The following is a 12906-nucleotide window of genomic DNA, read 5'->3' as shown; positions in this document are numbered from 1 at the left end:
TCGAACTCAGAACCACCTTCCTAACCTGCAATCTTCTTCCTGACCTCTCCACCCCCACCCCCACTCCGGCCTATCACCCTCACCTTATCACCCTCACCTTAACCTCCTTCCACCTATCGCATTTCCAACACCCCTCCCCCAAATCCCTCCTCCCTACCTTTTATCTTAGCCTGTTTGGCACACTTTCCTCATTCCTGAAGAAGGGCTCATGCCCGAAACGTCAATTCTCCTGCTCCTTGGATGCTTCCTGACCTGCTGCGCTTTTCCAGCAAGACATTTTCAGCTCTAATAGAACAGAATGCAGAGTATAGTGTTACAGCTACAGAGAAGATACAGAGAAGGATCAACTCAAAATTTGAGCTATTTGTCCATAAGTCTGATAACAATAGGGAAGACACTGTTCTGAAATCTGTTCATATGTGTTTTCAAACATTTATATTTTCTGCCCAATGGATGAGGGTGGAAGATAGTATAACTAGGGTGAGACGGGTCTTTGATTATGTTGTCCGTTTTCCCAAGGCAGCGGGAAATGTAGACGGAGTCAATGGATGGAAGGCTGGTTTTAGTGATCATCTGGGCTATATTCACAACTCTCTGTAATTTTCTTTTGTCTTGGGCACAGCAGTTGCATAACAAATTGTGATACATCTTGATAGGTTGCTTTCTATGGTGCATCTATTAAAAATAGTTAAAAATAAAATTGGTATCCCCTGACTGACCATATTCTCCCTTCATTCTACAAATGACTGCTCCATTTTGCCTTCCACATAAGGCCATTTCTTTTCACATATGCAATGTATTTGCCATGTAAGTTGCTGGCATATGCTCCAAGTGTGACATTGACACAGCATGATGCCACACATCGACACATCCACCCCTTGACTGTTCAGCTCTCCCCACTGTGACCTGCTGTTTGCTTCTTCCTCTGCACTAAAAATGTCAGTCACAAAGTCCAGCAGCCTGAAACCAAGATCCTGTGCGCTGAAAAACAAGGTCAGCCACATAGAGGCTGGCAGTCTTCAAGTAAGCGCAAAGCCAGTGAGCATTAAGAAAGCAGGCAAAGATCCTGTAGGGATGAATGAGTTACATGTGTGCCCTGCGTGTAAGACACGCTGCAGCAGGACATAAATCCTGAGCTCCAAAGTAAAGTATTGAGGGATAAAGTGCTGTGTGATCTGGTCTGAAAGCAGGTATCATAATGTGGTCAGGCTGGTGATTTGCCTATGCTGGCTTGTGTGGATGAAAGATGGTGGCCATTGAACATATTGGGATTGTGTGAAGAAACAGTCTGACCAGGACAGATAATCAGCGACCTGCAGATAGCAGGTACTTACTGATCAGGAATTTGTGCTGGCTACTATCTCAGGGACAAGAAGATTAGAAGTGGCATAAAATGAGACAAATTGATGTATTAACAACAAATACATTCTCAAACCATGTCAGTAAACAGGAATGAGCCTCATTCCGGATGAAGGGCTTATGTCTGAAACGTCGACTCTCCTGCTCCTCGGATGCTGCCTGACCAGCTGTGCTTTTCCAGCACCATACTCTTCGACTCTGATCTCCAGCATCTGTAGTCCTCACCTGCTCCATGTCAGTAAACTGCCCCACTCCCATGCACTTTAACTTTACATGCTAAACTCCTATGTAAGACCCTGTTGAAAGTAAAAGTAAAACACATCCACTGGTCCCACCTTATTAACTTTACATCCTCAAGAAATTTGAGCAGATTTGTCAAGCATTATTTCCCTTTCCTCAATCCATGCTGACACTACACAAACCTGTCACTGTCTTCTAAATGCTCTGCCATTAAATCTTTTATAATGGGCTCTATAATAGACGACCAATGTCAGGCTCACTCACCTAATTCCCAGTTTTCTCTCTACATTGTTTTTTTAAAATACTGAGATTACATTAGCTACCCTACAATTCATAAGAACTGCTCCAGACTGGATAGAATGTTGAAAGATGAACACAAACGCATCCACTATTTCTAGGGCCACTTCCTTAAAGGGTGTGGATTATCAGGCCTGGGGATTAATTGGCCTTTAATCCAAACAATTTCTCCAAAAGCAAAAATAATACATATTTCCTTCATATTTCTTACCTGTCAGTTAATGGTGTGATCACAAGTCGATCTGTGCAGCCTAGGTACTCATTACAATAGCTGAACTCAACATCTGTGATCTGAATAATACATTTGTCTGTGTCCTCTATAAAGTAAAACCGAGACTGTTTTTGCCATTCAAAATCCAATGGGGATTTAATGTTCATACGAACCTAATACAAAATTAGAAGTAAATATTAGAATCATGCACATCTTCCAACAAGTTTTAGTGAACACTTGTTTTGAAGATGGTATTACATACCAAATCATCAAAAATGTCTTTCTGGTGGACATGAATGGTGATAAGTGTTTCATATTTTGTTCGTTCCATTTTTGTCAGTTCACGGGTTGTCATGTCAATCAAGTCATTAAGCATATCCAGAAATGCCTGATTAGTTGTTTGCATAATCTGCATCAAACAAACACTACATGTTACATGGTTTCTAGCTGCACACTTAGCACACTCTTTGTTGATTCAATTTTACATATTAGTAGAAAATCAAATCATATAATTGTACCCCTCTGTGAAACAATCTAAACCTTTCGACTAATGAACATTTGAGTGCAACAAAACATACAAAGATTATGAAAGGGCAAAATTTACAGAATCCCTACATTGTGGAAGCAGGCTATTTGGCCCATTGAGTCCATACCAGCCCTCTGAAGAGCATCCTACCCAGACCCACTGGGCAATTCAGCATGGCCAACCCACCTAACCTTCACATTTTTGGACTGTGGGAGGAAACTAGAATAAGCCCACACAGACATGGGGAGAACCTGCAAACTCCACACAAACAGTCACTCAAAGCTGGAATTGAACCCAGGTCCCTAGCACTGTGAGGCAGCCGTGACAGCCACTGTGCCACACATCAGCATGGTATATCTCTGATTCACTTACAGGATTGTTCAATACTTCAATGCTGCACATTAGAGTAATCAGCATCTATCTTTGCTGCTGCAATGACACAGTGCACACAGGATGCGCACCAAGGGTGTGAATTCTACCAGGATGGATCTCAAAACCGCTCTCTCACTTACTTAGTGTTCACTCGCTTTGTGACTACTTCAATGCTCACAACATCTCTGCCTTGCCTATTCTTAAAAAAAGACATAGGTGGCAATATTTTTATATAGAGAGTGATTCGCATGTGGAATGAACTTATTGAGAAAATGGTGAATGCAGGTACATTTACAATGTTTATAAGACATTTGGGTAGTTGTGCTAAAAGGAAAGGTTTGAAGGGATACAGGCCAGGAGCAGGCAGGTGGGACTAGTTTAGTTTGGGATTATGTTCAGCTTGGACTAGCTGGACTGAAGGGTCTGTTTTCATGCTGTATGACTCTATAATCATGCACTTGCAGAATACAGACTGAAGTCATTTGCAATCATTGCATTGTGTTAACTTTTAACTGATAAGTCAGAGATCTTTTATAAACTAACCAGTCACTTTGTAGCTCTTGCAGACCATCTGAAGAAAGATGATTGAAGAGGAATGTTCTGAATGTTCTAAGAACGAAAAGGATGATCTCAGCAACCCATGAACAGGAATTGCCTCCCAGTGTTCTGCTGCTCTTAACCCATTTTTCTCTGTCTGCTTGTTTGTCTGTGCATATGCCAAGGGGGACTTTATATGGGGATTAGAGTTTTAATTAGTAGTGCTGTATGCCAACAGTTTATTACTGTTCACATACCTACTTGTAATAAGTAGTAATTCTTGTTAAGTACAGAAACCTAGTTGCTACAGTGTAGAGGCTTCCCACTCCTTGTCAGAGTGATCCATGTACCACTGTTTAGAGAATTATGTTAAGCCATCATTTGCAAGTGATGCGAATGCTGACTGCTCCTATAACTAAAGACCTGATCTGTTTATTATGGTCCTCACAAATGTTCATTGTATACATGACTGAGGGATCCAGCCATAACCAAGGTAGTTGTGACAATGCAAAGGTCAGAGAAATGGAACAGAAATAAATGCTACAGCAGACCAAGGGCCAGTAGGAACCCTGGATGCTGAGCTGCCCACATGAGAAGAGGTTACAACTGGAGGTCCCCTTTTGGTTGTGTAAGATAGATATGATGGCTAGGATCTGTCCTTCTTGATGTCATTTCCTCCAGATGAGCAAGGCACAAGCTGAGGATGTCCTGGAACACTGTCTGAGAAGTATGTTGACTGCTGGCATAGCTCCTGGGACATGAAGAACAAGGTGGCCATCCTATGCGAGTGACTGTCAAGGTGAGAGATACATTGAATTTTTATGTAACTGGATCCTTCCAAGGTGCCATTGGAGACGTATGTGGGATCTCACCTATCCATCCATAAGTGGCACGGTGGCTCAGTGGTTAGCACTGCTACCTCACAGCACGAGGGTCCCAGGTTCGATTCCAGCCTCAGGCGACTGTCTGTGTGGAGTTTGGACATTCTCCCCGTGTCTGTGTGGGTTTCCTCCAGTGCTCTGGTTTGCTCCCACAGTCCAAAGATGTGCAGGTCAGGTGAATTGGCCATGCTTAATTGCCCATAGTGTTAGGTGCATTAGTCAGAGGGAAATGGGTCTGGGTGGGTTACTCTTCGGAGGGTCGGTGTGGACTTGTTGGGCCGAAGGGCCTGTTTCCACATTGTAGGGAATCAAATCTATACCGAGGTTTTACCAATCCTATTTGTGCCAACTTACACCACTTTATCTCATTTCCCTGTGACGAGATCAGTAATGCAGACTGGGCAGAGAGTTTGCTTCCCCTAGGTGTAGGGTGCAATAGACTGTCAAGAATAGATATTGGGAATGAGGACTACCCTCTGTGACCAGGGCTAATTACTCCGTTTCACAATCCCCCAAACTGAGGCGGAGCAATGTGGCACATTCTTTGACAAGGGCCACAGTGGAACAGACGATCAGCCTGCTGAAAATGAAGTTCCGCTGCTTGTATTAGTCTGAGTGTACCTTATAGTACAGTCCAGATGGAGGGTGCTGCATGACCCTTGCATGTTGTGCTCTGAACAACTGGAGCAAGCAACAAGAGAATGTGAATGAGGCTGAAGAACTGATGGCAGCACCAATCTTTGGACGAGGAAGATGACTATATTGAGCACAAGAAACATCACCTTCTGCATGTTAGAGTGTGGCAATATCAAGTGCAACAGGCCAGACAAGACTTATTTGACAACCGGTTCCAGTAGATGACAGCTGGGTGCAGTGATCATTCATTGACTATAAAATCACTGGATACTCAAAAGGCACCAGTATTAGTGGTGAAGGGAGTAAAAGCCTGAAATTTTCCATCAACATATAATATTCATGAATTTGAAAGAGGCAGTGATAAATATAACTTTTTACAAATAAATGTAAAGCTTATTTTTCAAACAACACTAAAATACTTCAAATAGGTAGATTAATTGAGTTGTTAAAAGTGTAAAGTTTAACTCTTAACCTTGTTGTCTTCAAATAAAGTTGTGGCCTGGTTCACTGACTGCAGACTGGTGCTATGCAATTTCCTGACATATGCTAAGTGTCAGGGTTGCAGAGTCTGCAGGGTCTTAGAGACACCCTGTTCCAACAATACTGCCTAACTTTCTATCCATGTAAATCATTGGTGAGAAAACTAACGTTGAGAATCCATCATGAGGATTCTATCAAACATCCTTTTTTCTTTTACGCCAGGTGGTTGATATACTCACAAACGGAGAGTTGCAGGGCTGCTATAGAAAAGCAGATTTCGCTGAATGGGGCAAACTACAATCTTTCTTTTTTGGTGTTGGAAATGAAAGGTGATTTTATACCAGATTTTCAAGGAGGATAATTGCCTCATAAACATTTTCTGAAGCAAAAATTAAGCTGTTGCGGAAACAATGAATACTGGTTGTATGAATTAGTAAACCATTTGTCCTCCTTCCCATTCAAGCACCACTTGAGAGCGTTTTTGCAGAGATTGCAGATTGCATATTTGATTTATCTGCCATCTCAGAACTCACTTCACCAATACGAAACAAGTAATCTTCAATTCCATGGACCTGGTTAAGAAGGAAGATGAAAGATATAATCTTTCAATTCTCGCTTGACATCATCCAACTTGGTAATATTGGAAAGAAGCAGATCTAAATATTTCTGGATATTTTAATAAAGTGATATGATGTTAAAAAGATAAGACCATAAGACACAGGAGTGGAAGTAAGGCCATTCGGCCTATTGAGTCCACTCCGCCACCCAATCATGGCTGATGGGCATTTCAACTCTACTTACCCACACTCTCCCCATATTCCTTAATTCCTTGTGAGATTAAGAATTTATCAATCTCTGCCTTGAAGACATTTAGCATCTGTACGCTCCGTGGCAATAGATTCCACAGGCCCACCACTCTCTGACTGAAGAAATGTCTCCTCACTTCCGTTCTAAATTGACCCCCTCTAATTCTAATGCTGTGCCCATGGGTCCTAGTATCCCCACCTGACAGAAACAAACTCCCAACGTCCACCCATGCACTATATTGTAAGTTTCTATTAGATGTCCCCGAACCTCCTAAACTCTAATGAATACAAACCTAGGATTCTCAACCGTTCATCGTATGTTAGGCCTGCTATTCCAGGGATCATCCGTGTGAATCTCCACTGAACATGCTCCAGTGCCAGTATGTCCGTCTTGAGTTGTAGGGCCCAGAATTGGACACAATATTCTAAATGGGGCCTAACCAGAGCTTTATAAAGTCTCAGTAGCACATCACTGCTTTTACATTCCAACCTTCTTGAGATAAATGACAACATTACATTTGCTTTCTTAATTATGGACTCAACCTGCAAGTCAACCTGGACTAGCACTCCCAGATCTCTTTGTACTTTGGTTTTAGGAATTTTCTCACCGTTTATAAAATAGTCCATGCCTTTGTTCTTTTTTCCAAAGTGCAAGACCTCGCATTTGCTCACATTGAATTTCATCAGCCATTTCTTGGACCATTCTCCTAAACTGTCTAAATTTTTCTGCAGCCTCCCCACCTGCTCAGAACTACCTGCCTGTCCACCTAACTTTGTATCATCGGTGAACTTCGCCAGAATGCCCCCAGTCCCTTCATCCAGATCATTAAAATATAAAGTGAACAGCCGCAGCCCCAATACTGAACCCTGCAGGACACCGCTTGTCACTGGCTGCCATTCCAGAAAAGGACCTTTAATCCCAACTCTCTGCCTTCTGTCAGACAGCCAACCCTCAACCCATGTCAATAGCTTACTGCAAACATCATGGGCCCTCACCTAACTCAGCAGCCTCCTGTGAGGCACCTTATCAAAGGTCTTTTGGAAGTCTAGGCAGATAACATCCACTGTGTTTCCCTGGTCTAACCTACTTGTTACCTCTTCAAAGAATTCTAACAGGTTTGTCAGGTACGACCTCCCCTTACTAAATCCATGCTGACTTGTTCTAATCCAATCCTGCACTTCCAAGAATTTAGAAATCTCATCCTTAACAATGGATTCTAGAATTTTACTGACAGCTGAAGTTAGGCTAATTGGCCTATAATTTTCCATCTTTTGTCTTGATCCTTTCTTGAACAAGTCGTTTACAACAGTGATTTTCCAGTCATCTGGGACTTTCCTTGACTCTAGTGATTTTTGAAAGGTCACAACCAATGCCTCCACTATTTCCTCAGCCACCTCCCTCAGAACTCTAGAATGTAGCCCATCCGGGCCAGGAGATTTATCAATTTTTAGATCTGTTAGCTTTTGTAGTGCTATCTCTTTTGTAAAGGCTACTATACTCAACTCTGCTCCTTAATTGTTGGGATATTACTCATGTCTTCCACTGTGAAGACTGACACAAAGTATTTATTAAGTTCTTCAGCTATTTCATTCTCCCTCATCACTAGCCTTCCTGCATCAATTTGGAGTGGCCCAATTTCTACTTTAGCCTCTCATTTGTTTCTTATGTATTGAAAGAAACTTTCACTATCATTTCTAATATTACTGGCTAGCTTACCTTCATATTTGATCCTCTCCTTCCTTATTTCTCTCTTTGTTATCCTCTGTTTGTTTTTGTAGTATTCCCAATCTTCTGATTTCCCAGGGCTCTTGGCCACTTTATAGACTCTCTCTATCTTTATGATACACTTCCTGACTTCCTTTGACAGTCATGGCTGTCTAACCGCAAACCCTCCCCCCTCCCCGGATAATCTTTCTTTTCTTTGGGATGAACCTCTGTACTGTGTCCTCAACTGCACCCAGAAACTCCTGCCATTGTTGCTCTACTGTCTTCCCCACTAGGCTCTATTTCCAGTCGATTTTCATCAGTTCCTCTCTCATGCCCTTGTTGTTACCTTTATTTAACTGTAACACCATTACATCTGATTTTGCCTTCTCTCTTTCAAACTGCAGACTGAACTTTATCATTTTATGATCGCTGCCTCCTAAATATTCCCTTACTTTAAGGTCTTTTATAAAGTTTGGCTCATTACATAGCACTAAATCCAGAATAGCCTGCTCCCTTGTGGGTTCCATCACAAGTTGTTCCAAAACACCACCCTGTAAGCATTCCATGAATTCCCTTTCTTTGGATCCACCGGCAACATTATTCACCCAGTCCATTTGCAAATTGAAGTCCCCCATGATCACCGTGACCTTGCCTTTCTGACATGCCCTGCTACATCTTGCGTCCCTGGTCCTGACCACTACTGGGAGGTCTGTACATAACTCCCATTATGGTTTTTTTTTGTCTTTGTAGTTCCTCAACTCCTCCCACACATCATCTGACCCTATGTCATTCAGTGTCATAGATTTAATTTCATTCTTAACTAAAAAGGCAACCCCGCTCCCTCTGCCCACCTCCCTGTCTTTTCAGTAAGTTGTAAATCCTTGAATGTTTAACTGCCAGTCCTGATCCGCCTGCAACCACGTCTCTGTGATGCCTACCACATCACAACCATTCACGATGATTTGTGCCGTTAATTCATCTACTTTGTTACAAATATTATGAGCATTCAGGTAAAGCACTTCAAAACTAATTTTCTTATTCTCATGATTTATCCTCTGGTAATTTATCCTATGTTATCTTTCCTTTCTGCTTCATTCCTAGTCTGCCTTGAACTCAAACTCTGCACACAATATAACCTACTGCTTATTTTTTTACTTGACTCCATACTCCCTGTTGCTTTCCCTTTCCCTTCTAACAATCTCAAGTTTTGATTATTTTGCATCAACAGTCACTCATATTTATGCACAGTTCATTGTTTTTCAAATCTGCAACAATGTTGGAATACCTTACAATGCAGAGGTAGGGAAAGAGAATTGCATGCAGCATGTTATGAATAATCTCAAAACGTATGAATCTATAGACATTACCTTTTTATCAACTTTGGCATTATTTAAAGCTTCTTCAGAGTCTCTCGTCCAAATCATCTGAATACCAAGCAAACCTATCTGTGCAGGAAACATGGCCTGAAATTCAAATAGCTTAATCTCCTTATCGGTGATAGCTATTGATGCCTGGCGAATAATGCTGTGAATTGTCTTTCTGACCCCACTCAGGAGCTGTGCCAGCCAAACTTCCACATTACCCTGAAACATCAGATCATTAAAAGAAATGAGTTACCATGGCAATAGTTAAGTATGAAAATAGAGATTTCAGAACACATTTCATAGCAGACTTCTTTCTAAACAATAACCATCACAGAATCCCTACAGTGCAGGAAGAGGCCATTTGGCCCATTGAGTCTGTACAGTGGAGAGCATCTGATTCTATTCCCATGACCCCTGCGTTTACCATAGTTAATCCACTTAGCATACACAACTCTGGACATTATGGGCAATTTAGCATGGCTAATCCACCTAACGTGCTTATCTTTGGATTGCAGAAAGAAACTGAAGTACCTGGCGGAAACTCATGCAGACACAGGGAGAACGTGCAAACTCCAACTGTCACCCAAGGTTGGAATCAAACCTGGATCCCTGGTACTGTAAGGCAGCATTGCTAACCACTGAGCCACTATGCTGCCCATAAACATTGTATCCGTAAACAAGGGCAATTACATTATGAGAATCATGAATAGGTACATTTTCTCTGGCCAACAGATAGCTATGAAGGGATAAATTGAGATAAATGAGCAGGAACAGCAGATGGCTAGTGCTATCCACCAGGTAGTGTTGCATTCTTTTGATGCTACCCTTGATGCTGTGATAGTAGCTGTGGTGAAAGGCAAAGGAGAAGAGATAAAGTGAAGCAGAGTAAGCCAACATTGTTCTAGGTGGCACAAACGTTATCGGTTTCACTTTCCTCACAAAATCAAGCCTCTCAGCTATTGCGATGGAACTATATTGAAAGCTCCTCTTTCATATAACCTTTTTCAAGTTGCAGCCATGAGCATGAATGATTCCTACTGGGCTCCTGACAGCTACTCTCATGTTCCACGTTCCCATGTTCCCTGTGTTTATCGTTTGAAAATTGCTACCCGTAACTACTCATGTTCCCAATGAATTGTACAATAAGCGCAAGTTAATTAATTAGAGGTGTGCAGGTTGCCAGCTCTGTTCCTCCACCAAACCCTGTCCTCTCTTTGAAAACCTAATCATATCACTATGATGTGGGGAACCAGTGACATCTTCTGAGTACTTGGTTGAATGGGACCAACCATCCCACAGGCAATTGACAAATCAGACCTGCGTTAAGAAGATGTGTTGTGCAAAATGGTCATTTATCATATAATTAGTTGGACATATACAATACATATGCTGACATTTTTTTTTAAATTTGCATAGCCGAACATTTGAAAAACAGCCATAATGTTACAATTTCAAAGAATGCAAGTTTCAACACAACATTTGTAACATTTTCAGAAATAGGTGACATAATCCACTTGTAAGTAGAAGAAGTATTTGGGTTTGGATAATAACGGGGCAAACAATCTTTTCCCCTTTCTCTTTTTCTGAAATCCTTTTATCAAACTGCATGAATTGAAAATGCACTGGAAGACCTCACCATTGCAAGTGTGAATCTACACCAGCGTTTCCAGGAAAAGAGATTTCAACCAGTCATAACTGATCCATGAAGAAACCCAATGCCGACAGCTGAAGTAGTGAGGGATTTTGGCTGCAGACCATCAGTTGGAACAGTCTGTGAACAAAGTTGAAAAATGTGGTGCGGGAAAAACACAACAGGCCAGGCAGCATCCGAGGAGCAGGAGAATCGACGTTTCGGGCATAAGCCCTTCTTCAGGAATGAAGCTGGAGAAATCTACATTCATCCCGTGTGGTTGGAGGGTTCCTAGGCAGAAGATGAGGCGATCTTCCTCCAGCCGTCGTGTGGTCAGGGTCTGGTGATGGAAGAGGCTAAGGACCTGCATGTCCTTGGCGGAGTGGGAGGGGAATTTAAAGTGTTCAGCCATGGGACGGTTGGATTGGTTGGTGCGGGTGTCCCAGAGGTGTTCCCTGAAACGTTCCGCAAGTAGGCAGCCTGTCTCCCCAGTGTAGAAGAGACCACATCGGTGCAATGGATACAGTAAATGATGTCTGCCCCTACAATCTGTAAACAAGTCTTCTTTTCCAAATATAACCCTTACTTGGTCAAAAAAACATTCTGCTGAGTTTTATGTTTTCAGGCTGAAGAGAAGAGTGTGTTTTTGTACCAATGCATGTGTTTGTGTGTGTACATATAGTGGGCAGCACGGTGGTTAGCACTGCTGCCTGACAGCAACAGAGACTCGGGTTCAATTCCCGCCTCAGGCAACTGCCTGTGTGGAGTTTGCACATTCTCCCCGTGTCTGCGTGGGTTTTCTCCAGGTTTCCTCCCACAGTCCAAAGATGTGCAGGTTAGGTGAATTGGCCATGGGAAATTGTCCGTAGTGTTGGGTCTGGATGGGTTGTGCTTCGGCAGGTTGGTGTGGGCTTGTCAGGCTGAAGGGCCTGTTTCCACACTGTAAGTGATCTAAAAAAAAGTGTATATATATATATATGTGTGTGTGTGTGTACGTATGTGATAAAACCAGAACTTTTCTACTTCATTTATGGGAAAAATCACACAACACAAGGTTATAGTCTTTCCACACTGTAAGTGATCTAAAAAAAAGTATATATATATATATATATATATATGTGTGTGTGTGTGTGTACGTATGTGATAAAACCAGAACTTTTCTACTTCATTTATGGGAAAAATCACACAACACAAGGTTATAGTCCAACAGGTTTAAATGGAAGCACACTAGCTTTCGGAGCGACAATCCTTCATCAGGTGATTGTGGAGGGCTCGATCGTAACACAGAATTTATAGCAAAAATTTACAGTGTGATGTAACTGAAATTATACATTGAAGAATTAATTGTCTGTTAAGCCTTTCATCTCTTAGAATACAGTGATAGTTTCACTTCTTTCATGTGTAAATCACAAAACCTTTTTTTTAAAAGTTGCATTCTCGGGTTAGCTGTTAACAATGGTGATAGCTGGACAATATGTTGAAGGTGTTAGCCCCCGTGTTAATAGACAATAGACAATATACAATAGGTGCAGGAGTAGGCCATTCAGCCCTTCGAGCCTGCACCGCCATTCAATATAATCATGGCTGATCATTCCTAATCAGTTTCCTGTTCCTGCCTTATCTCCATAACCTTTGATTCCACTATCTTTGAGAGCTCTATCCAACTCTTTCTTAAATGAATCCAGAGAGTGGCCCTCCACTGCCATCTGGGGCAGAGCATTCCACACAGCCACCACTCTCTGGGTGAAGAAGTTTCTCCTGAGCTCTGTCCTAAATGGTCTACCCCGTATTTTTAAGCTGTGTCCTCTGGTTCGGCACTCACCCATCAGTGGAAATATGTTTCCTACTGTCAGAGTGTC

At 42.0% G+C, this 12906-nt stretch overlaps 1 protein-coding gene across 2 annotated transcripts in view; it reads right to left on the bottom strand.

Annotated features, from left to right (window-relative positions):
* Positions 1–12906, bottom strand: part of dnah5l (dynein, axonemal, heavy chain 5 like) — a 362555-nt gene that overhangs the window by 183920 nt on the left and 165729 nt on the right. For both annotated transcript variants that reach the window (XM_043690231.1, XM_043690232.1), the window contains 3 exons: positions 9421–9636; positions 2370–2516; positions 2108–2280 (listed from right to left, as the gene is read on the bottom strand). In XM_043690231.1, the coding sequence (XP_043546166.1) occupies positions 2108–2280; positions 2370–2516; positions 9421–9636 (536 nt within the window). The remainder of the gene's footprint in view (positions 1–2107; positions 2281–2369; positions 2517–9420; positions 9637–12906) is intronic.

Source organism: Chiloscyllium plagiosum, chromosome 5 (genome assembly GCF_004010195.1).
Source record: "Chiloscyllium plagiosum isolate BGI_BamShark_2017 chromosome 5, ASM401019v2, whole genome shotgun sequence".
NCBI classification, from domain to species: Eukaryota; Metazoa; Chordata; class Chondrichthyes; order Orectolobiformes; family Hemiscylliidae; genus Chiloscyllium; species Chiloscyllium plagiosum.
This window is presented reverse-complemented; position numbering and strand designations above follow the sequence as displayed.